Source organism: Phocoena sinus, chromosome 16, assembly GCF_008692025.1.
Source record: "Phocoena sinus isolate mPhoSin1 chromosome 16, mPhoSin1.pri, whole genome shotgun sequence".
NCBI lineage: Eukaryota > Metazoa > Chordata > Mammalia > Artiodactyla > Phocoenidae > Phocoena > Phocoena sinus.
This window is the reverse complement of record NC_045778.1, coordinates 82,566,571-82,588,153: the sequence shown is the minus strand read 5'-3', so window position 1 is coordinate 82,588,153 and position 21,583 is coordinate 82,566,571. Positions and strand designations below refer to the sequence as shown.

Below are 21,583 nucleotides of genomic sequence, written 5' to 3'. Positions count from 1 at the left end.
ATTTGGATTTAAAAGTTAAATGTGTTGGGGTGAAAAGTCACCTTGTTCTCCTCTAGTCCATCTTCACCTCTCAGCCCCCCATCTCCATAATTCAAACTCCGAGCTCCAGGGGTCACCCAAACCCGTCCATTGCTCTGGGGGTAGCTTCTCCTCCCTTTCCACCCTCTGTCATACCTTGTAAATAACATAATTACCAGCAGTTCCTTATTAAATTATTTAACCTGTCTTGGTCAACTTTTCCGATGATAACTATTGGCTATCAGTCGTGTGATTAAGTGCAGAAAAGTGCTTCACTGCTTTTTGACATTGTGCAGTCTCTGGCTGGTTTTGTGTTGGGTGCTACGTTGTTGTTTAGTTGTTTTAAGGATTTTCCCCCCATTTTCTTCAAGTAGTGTTGGGGGAGGGGCAAATCCCACGCCTAAGTGAAATCCACTGTGCACAGATTGATTTAAAATATACTTCCAAACTGAGCTTCACGCTTAGAAATGAAAGTAGTGTCTTCAGTTTTGATGCTAACTTGAAGAATTGTGAGCGAAGTAAAAAGGAACTCTTTCTGCTTCTTGCAACCCAGCACGCATGCTTCCCACTCTCTGCACGGCAATTGGTTTTCGGATTTTACTTCCCCTTTAAAAAGTTTGTCCTTACCTAGGCAACAAGCGTGTTAGATTTTAATGTCTGCAGTGGTAAAACACTATGGTTTTCTCTTAGAGTAAAACAGATCTGACAGGTAAACTACGGTCTTTCTGACAAAGACGGAGGCGGCGTGCCCTTCGGTAATTATTTCACTGGGATTCAGGGAAGCCTCTGGAACTCGGGAGGCGCGTTGACAGGGTGCTTTTATTTCCTTTGTATATAAGGGCTAAATGTTTTCAGAAATCGCTGTAGTCTAACGAAGAGGTTGATGCAGGCAGCGCTGAGTTTCTGCATAGAGAAGGAGGAGGTTTCCGTTTTAAGTGCACTTCTATTGTTCATTTTTCCCTGTACCTTTACAGTATAAACGGGGCTGAGAATAAAGGCATTTAATCTCCTCTCACTGACGGAGATGGGGGGGGGTGGGGAAGGAAAGAAATAGCCCAGTAACTGATCAAAGAGTCAATGGCGCTGAACCGACAGTTTATGGATTTCTGTTTGTGCTACAAAATAAAAAATAAATCAAATATAAATACGGGGATCCATCCGAGGACAGGCAGCGTTCTCAGAAGTGCTGGTGCCCGCCGCGGCCACGCGCCCTGAGCCCCAGGCGGCCCGTTGGCTTGGGGTGACACCCATCACTTCTGTGGTTCCGAGTGGGTCGGGAAGGAGGCAGTGGGAGAGGGGCTCGAGGGAACCCTTCCCTCTGCCCAGAGGGCGGCCCCGGGCTTTCCCGAGAAAGGGCTTTGTCCGCCTGGAAGTGGAGGAAAGTGTCAGAAGTGCCCGAGGAGGTTGGAAGTAATTTCCAGATAATTTTCGGGGGGGAGGGCGGGAACTGGAGAGGAGACTCCCCTCCCCGTTCCGTGGAATTTTCTGCGGGGGAACTTGCGGCTCCCGGCCCCCGCCCCTCCCCCTCCCCCAGTGGCCTTTTCCCTTTTTTTTTTTCTTTCTTTTTTGGCGAGGCCGGCGGTGGGGCAGGCGCGGGCGGCCCCCCGGCCCGGGTTCCCGGCTGCGGAGCCGGGCTGAGCGCGGTCGTGTGCGCACCTAGGGCCTCGCACCATCTGGCGGAGCCTCTGCTCAAAACCCACCAGAGCGTGTGCGCAGACACTGCCTTTTTACCCGAGAAAAATCATTGTTAGCAGTTTCAAAATAAACACCAGATTGGCCATTAGCACTTTCTTCCCAAATATCATCCGGCGAGGAGCACGTGGCCGCGCGGGCCCGGGCGCCCCGGGGCCCCCAGCGCGCCTGCTGGGCGCCCACCAGGCCCGGCCCCGCGCGGCCACGTGCGGTTGCTGCGCCCCGGCCCCGGGACCGCCCGCCGCGTGCGGATCCCGGCCGTGGCCGGGCGCTCAAGGCGGCCCCGCGGGCTCGGGGCGGCGGCGGGGCCCGGGCGGACGACCCACGCAGGCGCCTGGGCTTGGAAAGCGGGGAGCTGCCGGGCGCCCGACTTGCCCGAGCCCGGGGAGCGCGCGGGGCAGGGCGGGCGCGGCCCTCGACACCAGGCAAACTGCTGCCCGGGCGGGTCTTCTCCGCTTCTTTACTCTTACTTAGCGCGTTCTGATCGGCCTTTTGCAACACGCCGATCGCAACTCGGTGTAGACAATAGCCCGAGGACGCGGCCCGGCGGCGGCGGCGGCGGCGGCGGCGGCGCGGGCAGCAAGGGGGCCGGGAGCAGGGGCGCCGGGGCCGGTGCCAGCGCGCCCTCGCTCCCTGCGCCGGTGCCTCGGCCTCCCTCTCCCGGCCCTCGCCCCGGCCCGAGCGCGGCAGCCGTCCTCCCGAGCAGAAGGCCCCGCGCAGGCCCGGCGGGCGCCCAGGAGAGGAGGCCGCCTTGGCCTAGCCAGGCTCCGGGTGACCCCGCCAGGACGGTGGCCCCGGACGCCTCCCCTCGCCCGCTGTGCACCTGCCGCCCGCGAGGCCCGCAGCGCCCGGGGCGACTGGGCGCCACAGCCGCGGGCGCCGCGTAACCCCGCCTCTGCTTGTCCCCCGCGCAGGCCATCGTCTACGAGGGCCAGGACAAGAACCCGGAGATGTGCCGCGTGCTGCTGACCCACGAGATCATGTGCAGGTGAGCGGCGGGCGCGGGCGGACGGCGGCGGGGGCGCGGGCGGCCTCGGCGCCAGCTGCGTCTACAAAGGACGCCGCGTCCAGGCGCCATCACCCCGCCCAACTTCGGGAAGGGCATCGATTGAAATGTAATCGGCCCGCGGCCGCACGCCGGCCACCGAGGAGCCCGGTCTCATTTCCCCCCCAGTGATGACGATCAACGCGACCGGCTGCTCAGCAGAGCGGATTAATATGTTGGCCGTGTCGCTGCTGTGTAGTCAAAAAGGAAAGCAGGTCCTGGGTGATGCATCTGTCCGCGATGCCGGCGGAATCATTTTACTACTTGCCTCTCTCTCAAGCACTCGCATCCTGAGATACACAATTGTCTGTTATTGATAAAAAGGAAACTCTTTTAACTTATTATGGAGCTCGTGTATGTGAGAATTGGATTGTGATTCTGTCAGGTAACCTCTTCCCCAGAGCAGCGATGCATCGTTCATATTGTTAGATAGCTTGTACGTTACTTGAGATCTCTGTCAGAAGAGCAATTTCCCACCTGTTTTTTTTTTCTAACTACCACAAGAGTTTCACCCCTACATGGCAAATAAAAATGCATCATTGACTTTGTATGTGCGGCATGTGAAGTATAGTTGCAAGGGCTAATAAGGACCTGCTTTGCAGGCTTGCAGGCTACAGTTGCAGGCCGCAGACTCCGAGGGGCATACTTTGCCTGGCTGCGATGCCTCTTGCCTAAATGCCATTTCTGAGCAGACATATTGTTACAGCACTAATATACAAAAGCTGACTTTTTCTCATATCAGGTAATAAATATAAATTACAACCAATAAAGTGGAATTTCTTTATTATCCACTTCTGCATGTACTGCAATTAACATAGAAAGCGCACAGATGTGATTTAAGCTCTAAGTGGAAGACTGTAGACTTTCTTTAATCACTTTAGCTGTCAGCTTTAAAAGGCTTTATATACTTTGCCTACCATATGGTGTTAATTTAGCTAATTTAGACATGTAACCATTATACAAGTATGCTTTTTTAAAATGCAAGAAGCATAACATTTTTGTTTCATTTCTGCTTTAATTAAAGTTTCAATAACGGAGTTAAGGTAGGCTTAAAGAAGGAACAATAGAAGTTTCTGATAGATTGATGCACGCTTTTGTGGTTATAATTAATAAATGCCCGAAAGAAATATTGGTTGAAGGTGGCATCTTGCATCTTTTCCAGAAATAACAGCTTGACAATTAGAGGTAAACAAAAGCTGAAGCTGTGAAAAGTTATTCCCAAGCCTCCTGCTTCCCCTTCTCCTCAGTTCATTGCAAAGACAAACACCGACAACGTTTTCCATATTTTAGTATCACAATTTATATAGTAGCTCCGTTACCCTCCTAGTATTAACAGATCTGCTCAACTCTGCTCCTTCCGGTAGAAAGTTACATCCCAAGTTGAGCCGCAGAGCACGTGAATGCGCTGGGTTTAAACGTGCCAACCGCTTTGGTAGGACAACTTATTTTCATGACTCCGACCGCTTTTACTGTCAGACTTCAAAAAAAAGAAAATTACAAGCTGGGCATGAAAGGATGAAAGGTGTGTTAAAACCACTGTTTACTATTACTCCACAGCCGGTGCTGTGATAAGAAAAGCTGTGGCAATAGAAACGAAACACCCTCAGACCCTGTGATCATTGACAGGTAAGGATGACTTCGTTATTTTTCAAAACAAAACCGCAGCCGCAACCAAACCCGTGGCCTGGCTTGGGTTCCAGTTGCTTCTTGTTTTTGAGTCTGGTGTTGAGCTCATCCCGTGCCTCGCACCATTTGTTGTCGGCGTGTGTTATCATGCACAGGTGGGTTGACTTGGAAACCTGGTGGCTCGCTCTGTGGGGATTCGGTAATTGCTTGCGAGTTGTCAAGGGAAGCAGTTTCATCTGCCACTGCTCTCACTGAGGAGCACTTTATGCCTAGAGACTTTCTGGCTTTAAACCCAGAGATATGTCATAAAATGCTTTTTGCTAATTTGTTAACAAGTATTTCATTTTTGCATTATTTTTATCTCGGATGATAGCCGAAGTCAAGACTTGGGTGGTGTTCCTGTTGTAATTGTTGCCCAGTGTTAGAGTGAATTTAATCTGCTCTCAATTAGTTGCAAAATGTCTCCTAATTTTTTTCCAATTGTGGCTGTCGTTTTATGTCAAGTAGCAAATATGTAACCAACAAACCAAAGTTGTTATAATTGAAACTAATTACACCTGCTGGTTACATCTTCCAACATTAATTTCCATAACTGGATTAGCTGTATGCATTCTTTACATTTGCTGCTCTTCGTCTTGCTATTTATCATCTTCCTTGGGCAACCTGGCATCCTTTTAAGATCCTAATCATTAGTCCTAATAGCGCGAACGTGCGTTTGGCATTGCTTTAGGGGAAACAACAAAAACACCACCACCCTCCTCTCCCAGCACTCACCCACACCGCTGGGGTTTCAGTGACCTGGGGGACGGGAGGATTTCTTTCTTCCCCACAATGGGTAACAGCAAAAGGCCCAGTGTGTGATTGACTGCAGAATTTGAAATTGGTACCCAAGTTGAATAAATGTTAGATGTGTACATATGACACCAGTTTTGTGAAGCAGAGGTTCAGACTGTTTTGAAGAGGGGTTGAATTTCAGCAGCTTTCACTACAAAGTTATCTTTTGATCATGAACTTTGCTGTCCAGTGTCTGAAAAATTAAACCCGGAAAACTCTATGAGTTAAGCCTGAAGAAATATGCGCCACCAGTGGAGAGCAATGCTAATGTTTAACTAGCTGGAATAGCTGTTTGCTTAGTGGAGAATGTTCGGTATCTGACAGAAGGGACAGCTCTCTTATTAGTAATCAAATAGGGTTGACCAGTTGTGGCCGTCACTCAGGCAATTGAGAACAAGTTCAACACTGTATAGGACTCGAACTACAAAAATCAATATAATTATATTTGTCTTCAGTGTTGTGGCCGTGGAAATTATACGGCCTTGGAGTGTTGTCTTGTAACTGAATTTATTTTTTTGAACGGCTAAAAGTGTTTGAGCAGCTATTGGAATCTTGTCTGACTGTGAGATGCTTGAAAAGGCAGTGCACGTGTGCTCCTAATACGGGATGGTAAAGTGTTTCATCTTTTGAGTTGTCTTCAATTTGTGCTATTTATACATTTAAAAAGATGACTTGTTTTTAAATCGTGAGGGTTTTTAGCATGGCACAAGTAATGAAGTAGCCGTGTTGAGTCAACTAACGTTTTAGATGCGCTGTGTTACCTTCAGAATCACTTTTGGTTTGTGTGACATTCAATCAGTTACTGACTGTTGATACTGAATAACTTTTAGTACTGTTATTTCATCACATGATGGGAAACATCTTCCTTAGATATGCAGAAATGTACTCTTCAGTTCTTGTCTGAGTGAATGTTCTCTTATGTTTGGTTAATTAAAATATGTGCTGAGACGACTGATACCTCTCTAACCCAAGAGAAATATGTGATCATTTGATATTCTAGAAGCATGAGAGGAGGTGAAAAATGTAAAAACATTTGGTTAATGGGTTTACCAAGTTTATTTGAATAAGGAGGATTGCAGCTCCATTTACGCTAGGCATAAATGCTTTGGAGGTCTTAATTATTGATGAAAAATCTGCTCTGCTTCTAAATTCAAAGATATGACAATTTTATAGGAATTTTAATCACCTTCCATGCTAGGGATTTTAAGGTAAGGATAGCTTTATGTGATGACAAATAGAATGTACATTTTTAGCATTCTTAAGAGAGCTGTCACTTATCATGACAAATACTATTTGCGTTTTGTTGCTTGATGTAAATCTTTGTGAAATGACTGCGGTAGTATTGGCACAATCTCCAGTTTAAGGCATGTTTCTGGGGGAAAAAAATGAAGAGTTTAGTGTTCACTAGGGCAAGTTGTGTTAATCAGAGAAAGAAAAATACCGATAGGAGGGGAATATCTTCAGTGATGGAGTCTTTCGCAGCTGAGATGTGTTTCAGTTTCATAATGATAATCATTTCTGTGGCGTGTGTGTTGCCTCCTAAAATTAGTTGCTTACGTTGAGTTTCTAGCCCGTGTTTCCTCTTGAGTATTGCAGAATAAAACATCCCATCAAATCGGTGAGTTGGTCTACGGGTCCCCATCAGCAATGTCATCACTTGGTTAGTTGGCTTAAAAAAGAATTATATACAATGTGCTTTGCCGGCTCCTTGTGGCCTTTGGATACATTTAGCAGGTTCTGACCAGATAAGGCATATTTGTCCTGAGGATATAAACCAATAATTCCAAGCTGAATTGAGATCAATGGGCCCACATTTGTTCTAACCCACACCGAGCCTCTTCTGGCACGCTGAGACTGCTTTTCTGTGTTACGAGAGCAGAGCGGTAGGCTCCCTGCTCTGGCAGGGAAATCGCATTCTATAGACTCCGATGCCTTAAGTCAATTAATTACACAATTCAGTTTAGTTATCTTTCAGAAGCATTAAATACTCACGAACAGCATGGAAGACCCCTCTGTAAAAAAGAGGGGGGAAAAGTGAGAATATTTTGCATTACAAAACCGTTATAATTTACGGTGAAGGTTTCACTTACGTTAACTGTTTTCTTCTTGATGAAACAGTGCCTTTTTTATAGCTTCACAAATATAATTATTCTGTGGCATATTTAGAATAATATAACTAACGGGGTAAAGGAGAAACATAGCACTGTAAAGGAAAAATCGTGGTCGGTAAAGGGATGCTGCAGAAACAAGCATCTATGGTAGATGGTGGTGAGATGCGGAGAGCCAGATGCAGGGAGGGGGAAGGCGTGCGTGTGTGTGTGTGTGTGTGCTTGCACACCCACGCACACCCCACATGTATGTACGTGTGTGTACACCCATGCACACACCCACATACATGTATATATGTGTGTGTACACCCTCATGCATGCATACCCATGTTTATGTATATATGTGTGTGTACACACACACACACACACACACACACACACACACACGTGAATTTTTAGGGTATTGCTGAAAAGGACGGGAGTATCATTTTCCTCATGGAATAATGTTTTCTGGGAAAACACAAAAGCAGATGGTCTTCATTAGGAACACCCATTGTCCACATATCCCAACTATGAACAGATAAATCTCTCCTGTTTCACCCGTACATTCCAAGGGCTGTAAATGATTACAGGATGTTGGTGTAGCTGCTAAACCAAAGCCACACTCTGCCTCTCGCCCACCTCCCTTGCCATCCTGGTGTTTCCCGGGCCTCGGGAAGTGCCCAGGAGGGTCCACGTTCTTACCTCCCCTTCCGTGCTGGCCCTCAGTGGACCAGAGGTGCAGGTCCAACTGTTGCAAAGTGGAAAGGCCGGTCGGGGAGGTGGCAGGAGCCGGGTGGTGTGACCGTCCAGAGGGGCCGGGTCACACACTGTGTGCTCCGGGCCGTGCCGGGGGCGTGCTCGGCAGGGCGGTTCCAGATGGCCCCGCCTCAGGCGCCCTACTTGCTGGCATCTCTGTGGCAGGCAGTGCCCCCTCCCCAGTAAATCTGGCGTGGGTCTATAGAGTTTGGGAGACTTACCATTCCAAGTCTGTCCTACTTTCCTGTCTGGAAGCCAGACATCTGTTTATCCCATTTTCTTTCATACAGAGTTTGGAATAGCTTTAGTTTGGGGGGGAGGAGGGAGTTTTGTCATATTTAACAGCTGTTACAAAATTTCAACCCTGTGGGCTCTGAAAATACTTTTCAGCTGACCTCAGATTTTTTATACATAATTGACGTTGGGTTGTAGAAACATATTATTGACTTAACCTCTCATTGTCTGCGATTTCACATGGTCTTGAGTCAGAAGAGCTAACTGTCCACAGTTTTAACTCCCCCTCCATCCACCAGCCCTCCAGAGCCTTCCTTTGATTCATTTAGGAGTTTTAAGTTTACACCTTTAAAGTGATTGCAGAACGGTAGCCGAAGGCCGATTGGAGATTTTCTTTCTTTCTTTCTCTCTCTCTCTCTCTTTTTTTTTTAGCCAACAGTGTTTCCTTTCACTTCCTGTCACAGAGGTCAAAGAGAGCCGACCTTTGCTGGCAGTCCTCCTCACTGAATTATTCATGGCATTGACTTTTTGTCAGCACACACAGTTGTGCTCTGGGACCTTTTATTCATTTACCTCATTTAAAGCGCCTTTCTGCACCTGTTCAAGTATTAATATCATGTAATTTGGGCCTAATGCCGATTTTGCTGAACACTCATTATATTCTTTATTAGCTATATTTCCAAACGATTATGTATGATTATTACCAAGCCTTACAAACAGCACCGGGTTATTCCCTAGCCCCTTACATCTTCTTGTCAGGTTGTTTTCAGAAGCGGGGAGGATAAACATTTGACCAGTCCCAATGTTTTTATTCCTTCTCCCTCTCCAAGCAGAGAACTTCAGGCTCCCTCCCTCATGGCTTTGCACGAGCGTGATTAAATCCAACTCCGAGGGAGCTGTACAAATGCCAGCATTTATAAGGTCAACGCTTTTGTTAAAAATGCTATGTAAATGAGGATCTGCAAAAAGGGACATTAAATAAAATGAAATTCATTGTCTTCTTTAATGTCATTTACATTTTGGCTAAGCCCCGGCCTGTCAGGGAGGATTTTAAAAATAATTTTAATTACACATCATTTAGGGATCCAAGGTTTTCTCTTCAGTAGCATTTGGATAACCTGCACAACGGAGACTGTTTATTAACTTCTTAAACGACAACTTGTCATTTCATCTGCATAACGCAATGAAAGCAGTATAGTTTGGTGTTAATTTCTCCTTCTCGGCTTTCTGAAAGAGGTGAATATAATTACCAGCCAACAGGCCTGGGATCCCCGAGTCTTACTCTGGGTGTTGGCTGTGTGTTTGAGACGCTCTTTGCTTCAGGATCTGTTTTAATACATCGGGGCTTCAGCGAAGGGAAAATATTAGCTAGAAATTTGGCAACGTGAAAGCACACTTTGGATGAATGGACGTGGCTACAAAGAATCTGATTTTGCCTGGCACTGGCCCCATTTGGCTTCTCCGTGCTCAGGTGTGAATGGCTGTTTTATTCCCTGGCACGCCAGCGGAGAGAGGCAAAAAGTTCAGCCTACTCATTCATCCTTTAAACATTTTTTTCCCCATAAACTTCTGAAAATAAACAGAAAAGGAAGAGCCGCATTATTGAGCCACAATGACGTGCTTTCATTTCAAGGGGGAGACACCAGAAACAGTCCCCACTTTGTATATTTTCTCCCTGGAAGCCCCAGGATTAGAGAGTTGACATCACACACCCTAAGTCTGAGGCTGCCCGCCACTGCACCCCGTGCAGTCGCCGGTCACGGCCGTACAGAGCCACCGTCAGGCCCAGCGCCTGCATCTCTGGTCTAGGCCCGGGAGGCCTGCAGAGATTTACGGCCGCCTGGCCCGGCTGAGGACTCCACGGCCAGGCCCGTCGAAGGACGGGTTTTAGAACCAGCCGCACACCCATCGTGACTTCCGGAACGCTCGGAAACAGCTCTGATGCTCGTCCGCCCGTGCAAGGGAGAAGCCTCCTCGGAGCTGCCGTGCACGGGAGCCCGGGAGCAGTATGCCGCTGGGTAGGCACATGCAGGGGGGTGAGGGGAGGGGCCGAACGCAGGGCTGTCAGAAGCTATAGTCCGGGAGGTATGTTGACGCAAGCCATCCCGCGCCTCTGCGGCAGCCTTATCAGGTGAAAAGCAAAGATATTGCCAGTGCCTGTAATTGTGTTAGGATGGCTTGGATGAATTGGATTACCTTATGGAAAGCCGTCCAAACTCTGGGTTCTGTTACGCATGCTTACAGGAAGCAAATAATTACTCTCTGTGCACCAGAAGATAATTGGGGCTGGCCAGAGGCCTTCTCGAGCCGCCGAAGAGCGGGAGAAGCTGGCCTCGTCAGAGCACTTGGAGGCACACCAGGAGGACGGGGACCCTGGCTGCAGAGCGGTGGTGCACGTGGACGGTGTCATTTTCGGTTATTTTCAAAGATGGTGAATAATTTATCAGAATTCAAACTAACGGTGGCAACGGGAGTACCGTTGCAGGAGATAAAAATCCCCAGCTCTAATGATGGAAATTGTCGTTGCAGACAGGAAGTGATTGACAGGTCGGGGTACAGGAAGTGAAAACTCAAGGAGCTTAACCTGTACTTGGCAAAGCTTCTGGAGCTCACACTCGGGGAAAATGAAAACCATTCACTCCGTCAGCTTTGCCAGAACACAAGCTCCTCTTGTTTGTTTATCTTCAGAGCAAATCTCCCAAAAATGTTTGTGGTCAAAACTCTATATAGTGAGACATTATGCTGGTATTATTAGTGCTTTAAAATAAAAATATGGCTGTAATTTAGAAAAATAAGCAGAGGAATTTTATGTGTTCTGGGTTTTCTTGGTTGTATTTTATAAGCTTCTTAGACTTGGGGGTAACTAGCGTTCATTAGATTGTAGAAGCTTGAGAAAACCGTTTTCAGAACTGTTGCTTCAGAGAGGTCAGTGATATCTGCCAACATAATAAATGCTATGAAGTTGCAAACAATTCCATGAAGAGCACTGCGGGGGGGCGGGGAGGGGGGGAGGGGTGGTAATAGGGAAGCTCTTATTTTGGTTGTTTCTGAATCACTCATTTCCCCTTCCCTTTAAAAACAAAACAAATGAAAAATATCCCTCTGTAATTCCTTCGCTGGAAGTTGCTCAGCTAGAAAATGCTCAAAATGCACGCTGGCCCGCGGTGCCAGAGTGGATGGAGCGCATCCTCTGAGCACAGCGGCGGGGGGAGCGCCTGGCTTTCCCAGTAATTCACTAGGAAATGAGTTTAACATGTACGGAAAGGAAGGGGCTCCAGCGGTGTTGTTGTAGGACCCAGAGCCCAGGCCCCGCTGGCGGAAGGAGCCGGCTCCAGAGGGTCTCTGCTGGCCGGGAGCGGAGTGCTAGCTCATACATCTGGGGAGGGGCCAAGCGCTCGCCCAGACAGGCAGCTCCGGCCGCGCCCCTCCCCTCCCCGCCTCCCTGGTCGCCCGTATTTTCCCGTTCCCTCTCTCTCAGCAGAAGGCAGTTGGGGGCAGGGTGCCATGTTAAAGGAAGACAAAAACTTGGGCAGTGCTTAAGGCCCTAAAAACGGGTGGCGTCGTGACGCCGCATTTCCAAAGGGCGGAAAGACCAGCCTTGACCGTCGAAGCCCGCCATCCGAGGAGAGGGTTTCAGCAGTGGTGTCGGACAAAACCGCACGACCTCACCCTTGCTGGGGGTTTTCACTGAACTAGAAAGCTTTTGCAGAAATGGCCAGTCTGGACGTGATGGAGGGGCTGAGCACGGGGCTGGAGCCTGCGCCGGGTCCGGAGCCATCTGAGGGTGACATCTGTGCAGCACAAGCGTGGGATTCGATTACGGGCGCGCGGACAGCCCGCTTCCCAGGGTGTGCACGTGGGGGCAGTGCAGCCAGGCCACCCCGACTCTGGGCTGACACAGGGCCTGCGCAGAAGGCCCAAGGGGGCAGGGCGCCCCCTTTTAGTTTAAATTAACACCCTGCAAAGCCACTTGGCAGGGGGGAGGGGTCGGAGTGCGCCCCTCCAGTCCTGTCGAGGAGGGGGTTCCTCCTTGAGGGTCCCCTAAGTTTTCTACGACCTTCAGCGTCAGGGGGTGTGGCCTGCAGGCGCTATTCCCACAGGCTCATGCCGGTATCCTTTCCAAGGTGTCATGGCTGGGGACCACATGTCCAGGCCCCGTAGAATGACATCTCATGGCCAGGAGGAAAGCCTGGGAGACACAGGCGGGTGCCGGGGGCGGGTGGTCATCGGGCAGGGACACTGAAGCCACACCTGCCCCAGTAACAGTCCACCCCAACCTGGCATTTCTTCCTCTCCATCTGATGTAGATTCCGAAGTGCTCTGACAGTATTTTTAGAAAAATTAATAGACTATTTTTGAGAGCAGCTTTAGGTTTACAGAAACACGAGCAGAAATTAGAGTCCCCATATTAACACCCCCTCCTTTTCCCTCTTGGTACCATCTTGCATCGGTGAGGTGCATTGCTACAATGGGTGAGCCAACGTTGATACCTTGTAATTAACTAGAGTCCATACTTTACATTAGGGTTTACTCTGGGTGTTGTATATTCTGTGAGTTTTGACAAATGTATGGTGACATGTATCTGCCATTATAGTGTCCTACAGAATAGGTTCTTTCCCGGCCCTAAAAATCCTCTGTGCCCTGGCTCTTCATCCCTCCCTTCCCCTACCCTGTGGCAACCACTGATCTTTTTACTGTGTCCATAGTTTTACCTTTTCCAGAAAGTCATATGGTTGGAATCGCACAGTATGTAGCCTTTTCAGACTGGCTTCTTTTATTTAGAAATACACATTCAGGGTTCCTCTGTGTGTTTTTGTGGCCTCATAGCCAGTGTAATACTTTCTGGATTTCTTTTTTTTTTTTCTTCTTAAAGGTTTCTGGACAATATTTTTCCTTTCATTTAATGTCCTGGCGTTTTTTTGTGATAAACTCGTATACTCCTGAGCTTATGGAAGTACATAGTGATGTTTAGATGTCGTTTGTGGGGTTCTTGAGATTTCGGAAGTTTACGTGTCCCACCCCATTAAAAAAAAAAAAAAGCAGTTGACTCCTTTGCAAAGCAATGAAAACTTTTAAACTTTTCACCAAGAATTTATTTAAGTGGCGTGACTCAGTTTTGCTTATTTTCAGGTTTTTTCCCCCTAAATAATACTTTTCGGGGATATTTAAATAGCGTAGGCCATAAAAGGAGAATGATTAAATTATTGGGAAGGCAGATGGGCATAAAAACGGAATGGATTCGGCGTCGAGTGTAGTTGTTGGCTGTTTTGGTTTAACAGATTAGACTACAAATTTTCCTAATTGCCAAACAAAATGTTAGGCCAGCTTTAGCCATTGCTGACAGTAAAACACAACATAAAACCTGCTGAGAGTTATATGTGGTATTTAATACGAGACAGAGTACTGCAAGGGTTTTTATGGTTAAGTATGAACTCACACCCACAGCATTTGTTTCACATTTAGGAAGGGTTTGTAAATCAGATCAGCGTGCGGGGATGGGGTGGTCCCGGCAGCCTCTCTGTGTCTCTCCTTCCTGATATTTGGTTATTGGAAATGTTGCCAAAGGGAGCTCCCCGTCCATTTCCATTTTCTCAATGAAGCGATTCGTCCTCTGACATCAGGAAGATTGGGTCAGGAAATAAGTGGGGGATTGGATCAGACGTGATGCTCATCCCCACCATCCGAGGTCATGGGCCAGATCCGGGCAGCGGCCATCAGTTGCTGAGATGTGGGCTGCCCATTGGTCCTTGGCCAGTGGGGGCCCCAGGGAAAGGTGGGAAGGCTCTGGGAAAGTGCTTTCAGGGGGAAAAAAAAATGGCAATAACTATCATTTATTAAATTTGACAAGCGGGTTCTAAATATAACAGCCCTTTCCCCAAAGATCATTACTTTGAACAAATAAATGAGTTATGCAAGTTAATAAACGGCTACGTTTCCCATCCAGAGGTGTGCCTTTGTGTGGCTCAGAAATAGATCCTGCTCTCTCCCACTGCCCCAACAGATGGCTGATTCTCTCCCTCTTCTGCTGGTCACCCAAGCTTTTGTGTTGGACTCGCTGCTCTCACAGAGTCTGTAGCACGCAGTGGCAATCTAAGAAAAGCTTTACAGTAAAAATAAACTTGCCCTGGTTCTGAATAATATGACACAGAGATACGCTTTATAGTTTTAAAAAGGCTTTCAGACGTGATCGTGAATAAAGCAAGGTCTCCAAGTATATTTTAACTTTAAGGAAGAAAAAAATTGGCTGTTACAAGTCTTGCGGTCAGAAGCGTATTTGCTGGGCCAGGGGTATTTGTCATGACAAGTGACTGCTGCTTGTATTCCCTAAGACCCCATCATAATTATTCCCAGCAATTATAGCATCCAGAACCCCACTCCAGCCCCAAACACATTTGTTCCCATTTATTAGACCGCGAGCAGTAACTAATTTACATTGTTTCAGAGTTGTGTGTTATGGTAATTTACTGCGTGCGCCGGGGGTCAAACAGAGTTGACCAGTCGGCAGGGCAGACCCGCGCGCGAGGCAGGGACGGAGGGTCTGAAGACAGCAAAGCCAGGGGCATGTGATTTGAAAACCGCTCCGGTCTTTTTAATCACGTTTTGACTGATTCTCTGTTACACTACTTGCTTTACTCTTGCCCCTTTTCTGTTTTTGAACAAATCGGAGCCGGGAACAGGATTTTTTTTTTTTTTTTTTTTGAAGGAAATGGAAGCGATATCTTCTAACGAGCGGAAACTTTTACTAATGCCCTGAATAAAATATTTGTCAGCGGCCTCCACTAAACGTAAAAGCACTCCACAGAGGAAACAATGCCTTAACTGTTCCCTTCTCATCATAGCAGGTTTCGTTATCAAGTTGAGGAAAAAGGCTTGTTTAGGTGAAAATAATGATCATAAATAGAGCTGTATAGTGGGGCTCAGAGGAGGTGGTGACAGTGCCTGCTATCAAGACCTGCAATTCCAAGGAAATATGAGTGTTCTGATCCAGGGAAGCAGTAATTATCTTTTTGTGAAGAATGTACAATGGTGTCGGATGATGAATTGATCGCAGATTGGAAGCGTGGTTTAACTGTCATGTACAGAGATAAGAGGGAGCCCCGGGATTGCTCATCGCTTCTGCTAGTTCACAGCCAGCCAGTTTATTAGCACAAATCCCAAATGTTTAGTAAACTCATTAGGTCCCATCTAATGCTAATTTATCATCCTAGATGGAACCCTAGCAGTGGAGGCCGAGGACTGTGCCGAATCCACGTGATTTACAGAGCTTTCTGATCAATCACCTTCTTTGCACTGGCCATTTTTCTTCAAATGCCTTAAACGGGCCTGAATGATCCATAGGATTAGGCCCTGGCAGTCGGTTAGGGTTCTCCCGAGTTATCTTCCCCGTGATGGTTATCTGAAAGGTTACCAAATCCTATACAGGCTGATGTGCCGGGGGTTGGCGTGGGGGGCACTTTGGTTTTGAATTGCTTTGCCATCTCCCCCCACTTTCTCGCCTCTTCCTCCACCTCCAGCAAGCACACACACCCCCCCACCCCCACCAACCCTCCCCATTTTTCCTTTTCCTTTTACAATCCAGCCACAGAGTCGAATTCAAAGAACTTCCTTGCAAAATCAGTTTACCGAGAAATGCATCATGGTCCATAAATGTCAAGTACAGTTTATTCTAAACTTCAGACAGTGTTTTTCTTTTAAAAAATCAAGCTTTAAATGCCCAGTTCTCCTGACATTTTCGTACATATTCTATAGTGTTTTCGAAGAGGATAATAACCTTTGCTTGATCCTAGGCAACAGCTGCAAAGATAATGAAATTCTTATGATATTTCACCAGGTAAAATGTGAATTGCAGAAGAAAAGCTATTGAATTTTTATGGATCTTAATCGCATAAAATGAGATTCATGGGGCATACGTATAACTATACTCGGTGGACCTGCAGTTGCAGGAGGGATGGCTGTGCGGCGTGAGGGGCGCTCCAGCTCCCACTCAGAAAATGCTCCCCAAACGTTGCCTTCAGCTCGGCCTAAGAGTGATAATGAAATATGACAGAAATTTCCTTGTGCTGGATCAGTGGCAAGAGAGGTCCTGCACGGCCTGTATTAATTCATCTGACTTATGTTCCAGGTCTTGATTTACCTGATGATTAAAAACTTCTGCAGGTTTGCTCACCAATTGAAATCAGATCTCATCTGCAGCCAGTGGTATTGATCCCTATTTAACATCAAGGCTCAGAATTGATTGGCATTGATTAACAATAAAAATGCTCTCCTCCGCGTCCAGCTGCCAGGCCGCTCTTCTGAACGAAGTGCACTCTGGTCCTCTCCTCACTGACCAATCTGAAAAGAGACACGGCCCCTCCCGCAAATAAACAGTATATTTTAATGTTACTGTAACGGGATGCCGGACCGGCCGTGCAAATTGATTTTATTCTTGTTGTATAAGATAAATGTCTTTAATAAACTTCTCATTTTATTTAGGATTTTACAGGAATAACTTGATTACTAGAATAGTGATATTTTTCTTTTCCCACGCTGTGAAAAATGGATTAAAACATAAAGGCTGTAATAACATAACACTAGAAGTGAAATGTTAATCAACTCGGAAATCATGCACTGGGTGGGAAAGTCGGGGTGGGGGGCATATTTCACCCATGGAGACTCACGCGCCACCTTGCTTGCCACAGTTTCACGGAGCGTTTTACAGTTTTGACTGGGTCTGCTAGCCCAGGCCTGTCCTGTGCTGGAGGCCAGCTTCCCTCCATAATGTCGTGCGAACATATGGTCCCAGAGAACTCGGCACAGAAAAACTGCTCAACAGCATCCAACCCCAAAGCCTTAAAAAGAGACTGCGTGTGTGTTTCTGCTGTGTTTCACTCGCTAGCGTAGAGACAGCCTGTCCAGAGAATTTCTAACCATTCCTTTGACTGAGAGCAGAGAGAGAAGAACCTGTATTTGGGAAAATGAATAAGAAAAGTCTCGCACGCTAAAACTTTGGATACGCATACTGGGGACTTGCCTTGTTCCCAAGCCCGACTGGTAACGCTGGCCAGCCGTTGGCGCTCATCCTGAACGGCCAAGGGCGCTGGAGGCCAGGTCCAGCTGCAAGAAATTATCCAATCTCTAACATCCAGAAGTTTACAGTTATATAATGATGGAGAAAACCACAAATCCCCAGGGATGTCAAATTTTAGCTATACTTTTAAAATGAAATTATCCAGCCAAGCCTATAAGACAACCTTCTTGTACTTAAGACAAAAACGACAATCTGGAATTCATTTTTTTTGTGTGTGTGTGATAGGGCAAATCCAATTTGCTTCTTTAACTGTTGATTAAGGAATCAGTTCTACAAGGCTGTCCCCTGTAAGTATTTGCTGTTTATTTGTCTGTGGAGAGCCGCTGGAATCCCCTCCAACTGGGAACGCCGGGTCAGGCACGGCTGTAATGAAGAGCCGCCTGGCAGCGTGCAGACACCCTGACTGGCCTTGTTTGTGTGGAAGAAATAGTTGGCTTTTTGTGCAGCCAGCAGAGCTTATAGTCACTTCCCATCAGGCAGGCAGAGCAGTTGAGAATGGAGGACAGAAACCTGTCTTCTCTGCAGCCGTTCTTTGAGAATGTGGAAGAAAACGTCCATGAGAAAGCAATAAATAAGTAAATACCATAAATTAGAATGTATCTTGCTCTGAGGTCCACTGAGCTCATGTCGATACGTGTGGCCAGTGTCAAAGGAGCACGGAGGTGACTGGCTTCAGGGCGGACGCCTGTTACCTGAGCGTTCTGCTCAAAAAATGGCTTCCCCTCACCGCTGGTTAAATTTGCACGCAAGGAATGGCCGTTTTGGTCTTCTAAAATCCGTTGCAAATACTTAATACGATTTTCCACTGAGTGCATTTAAAAATAAGATCTTGTCGATGATAGGTTTAAATGCAGCCACCAGGTCTGCAAACAGGAAGTGTTATATAGAAGAAATAAATGTTATCGTTACACGCATTAAAAAGCAGAGATCCTGTCTCTGGAATGCTCCCTGTTTGGATGAGGCAGATCCCCATTCCCCCATCCCCACAGGGCCTGAATTATCTGCTGTTCAGGTCAGCTTCACCTGGCAGGTCCAGAGCTCCGAGGTGCCTGTCACTGCCGTGTGGTATGAAGGCTGTCCTTTCAGGCACATGGTGGCTGGGAGCCCTGGGAAAGTGGGCATGGGGACGCTTGGATTCGTTTTCTTTTGTCTGGGAGATACCTAACTAAAAGCCACCCCCTCCCACAGCGCCAGTGCTAAATACCTTTTCTGTTTTCGTGATTTCGGGAGACGGTTATTTTTGTTAATGCGTCTTATATTGCTGTCCTGGGATAGACATCACCAGAGTAAAGAGAGTCCTGGGCCACCCAGCCGTTTCCCCGTCAGGAAGACATTCTAAAATCACTCAACGTCCGCAAAGACACGCATCCCCCAGATACAACCACCGTTTGGTCTTCCTGAACTTGTTGTAAATGAAAAGCGGTTGACGCACGGGACCTATAGTTAGCAGTCGGAGGCCCGTGTGCCTCCAGTGGGCGGCCAGGCTCCCCTGACGATGTGGGCGTTTGTCTTGTAGCTGGAGGGACGTGAGGGCTGGGAGCTGGGACCACCGCTGCCTGGGGCTGGGACTGCTGTGTCCGTGTTGGCGGCCGTGCAGCTGCCAGGTCCTCGTGCGTCTGCCCGCTCCCCGCCCACCCCCCCCACCCCCCATCTGGATGGGGACCCTACCCTGTTCCCGGCCGTGGGTGCCCCAGCCAGTGTGTGCTCTCCTCCCATGGGAGGCTGGACTTCCGCAGAGCCTCTCGTCGGTGCTTCCACCCAGGTCCGGTCCGCTTCCAGGACTCCTTCCAGAGGGCGGCCTGACCCTGTCACCTCCGGGGTCAGGCTCCTCCGAGGACTGCCGTGTCCACTCGGCCCCTCCCTCTGGCGTCCCTCCGAGGTGGAGTGTCCTGCTCACCTCTTCCGCCTCTTTCCCCGCTCCTCGCTAACCTGCACGCGCGGCCATCGCCATCGCGAGGGCCCAGCCCTTTGGGCAAGGAAAGCCCTCCCACCTCCTGCTTTCTGAGACCCTGGAGCCCGTGTCACACGCTGCATCCCAAGGGCCCCGCGGCTGTGGACCCGAGCCACCTCTCCTGCAGCTCTGTGGCCCCAGCACCTCTCCTCCAGCCCAGGTCTGGGTGCCATTCCTGGGTGATGGGTTTCCTGAAAGGAGGGCCCAGCCCATGGCCCCCCGCAGGCCTCGGGAGGGGCAGCCCGGCAGCCCAAGTGTACCTGCTGAGCTGGGACAGGAGCGTGTGCTGCTCCTTCCATGAGTTCTTGGGCTTTCATGCCTCCCGCTTCTGAGCCGGGGGGGCCCCCGAGCCCCACCCTGGCCTCCTGACATCACCCGCTGCCCTGTAAGCTGATACTCCCGCTAAATCTCCCTAAGCTGCCGCAGGGTCCTTTCACGCCTCCGGCCTGATGCCCGCCAGCAGGCCAGCAGCCGAATTCGTGCTGACTTACCTCACCTCGACCTACCTATCAAGGTAGGATGTTTTACTTTCCCGATTTAAAACGCGTCCGTATTTCTGTACATTGTCACCCAGTTTCCGAGGGGGGTCCCGGGGAGTAGAAGGCTTGTTCCCGGCCACGTGGACGGGGCCTACCTCTTCCCGCGGCAGCCCCGGACCCAGGGCCCCAGGTCCGCCTGGTTGTACTGTCCTGGTGGCCTGCCGCGGGCGCCCCTGGCTGGCAGGAGCCAGAGCTGGGCCTCAGAGGCGGCTCTGGCGATCGGCCTTGCGGGTGGGTGCTCCTCGCGTAGCCTGGGCCCAACTCCCTGTGGCTCTGCCTGAGGCCCGGAGGACTTTCAGGGTGCCAGCAGGAGGGGGCGAGGCTGTCTCCCCACCCTCTGCTCACCCCGCCACGTCTCAGCGGGTGTGAGGGGGAGTATGGGGACAGCGGCCCCGTCGTGACAAGTCACGATGGTGTCACAACCAAGCTGACAACGGCCACTCACGTTTCCTAAGTGTAAAGTCAGGGCTCTTCACAAGATATGCCGGCCACGGCCCTGGTCCTGTGAAATACTGTAATTTCCTCCCTCAGACTTGGGGACATCAAGGGGCCCATCTGAGGTCACTGAGCTGGGAAGGGGTGAAGCAGGATTCGAACCCAGGCCCCGGGGGCCCTTCATTCATTCCTCCTCCCTGCACAGCCCCAGGAGGCCCGTGGGCTCGTGTTCCCACAGCCCAGCGGGACTCTGAGCTGGGCTTCTGGGCTTTCTCGGCCACCTGGAAAGGCGAGGGGTTTTGTGACGGCAGATCACAGGAGGGGGTGTGTGTGGCGTGCACAGAGGGGCCCCGCTGTCTGGGTGGCGGGGTGGCGGCCTGCGGATGGCGTGTGGGGCAGAGCCAGGGTGGGCACTGTGTCGGTCGGCCGAGGGGATGTGCGGGGCGTTTGTGTCCCGTCACGTGTTACAGCAGTGGGTGCTCGGGGCTGGCGCTCAGAAGTGAGTCCGATGGAGAACATCCCTTCGTGGGGGAGCCGCCAGGAATGATACTCTCTAGAGGGGGGACACGGAGACCCTGTAATCTAGGACCAGAGGCACCCACGGGGCTTGGTGTAATTGCTCCTAAGTTGTCAGGATGCTGGATTTAGAAACATTACGTATGAGCAGTTATAGAGTGTTGGTACCATTTTCTTGGCCTATAAAAAATTTAGACATAGTCTAGCATCAGCTTGTGTGTGACAGAAGTTTGCCTTCGACACTCGAGGATTTCTGGTTCCACGTGGGAATTCTAATTCCATTTATCAATGAGAAGTGCTGAAAGGGTTTCAATCTGATTAGGCTCTATGACTAGAGAAATCCAGAGGTGCGGGATTGTAATACACTCTGGGCATCTTTAGTAGAAAATGCAAATATTGTAGCAGAGTGGGCCGGCTCTGGTCTGGATTTCCCTTGAACCGTTTCCTCGCCGGATCTGGCAAAACAGACAGATGTAAAACAACACAGCAGCAAAAAGCATGTCGTAAACGAAACCTGCACAGAAAGAGCCCTGATGGGTAGGAAAGTTCACATACGTCACCAGATGGCCGGAGTGAAATCTTTGAATGTTGTTGCTGGTTATTTTTTATTTTTGATGAACTCTAGAGTCGTTTATGTAGATTTAAATCATAATACTGTTTTCAGACTTAGAGGGGTCCTCCGCGTGTTGTCTGTCACTTGTGAAGTGACAGGAAGCTCACTGCGTGGGGGGAGGGAAGAGTGGCTGGCAGGGGCGGTGGTGCAGGAGGCGAGGGCCG

General features: G+C 49.1%; 1 protein-coding gene across 10 annotated transcripts in view; it reads left to right on the top strand.

The window, feature by feature from the left end:
- EBF3 (EBF transcription factor 3) overlaps nt 1-21,583 on the top strand; it is a 117,035-nt gene that overhangs the window by 2,098 nt on the left and 93,354 nt on the right. For all 10 annotated transcript variants that reach the window (XM_032607809.1, XM_032607807.1, XM_032607808.1 and 7 more), the window contains exons 5-6: nt 2,625-2,698; nt 4,313-4,381. In XM_032607809.1, the coding sequence (XP_032463700.1) occupies nt 2,625-2,698; nt 4,313-4,381 (143 nt within the window). The remainder of the gene's footprint in view (nt 1-2,624; nt 2,699-4,312; nt 4,382-21,583) is intronic.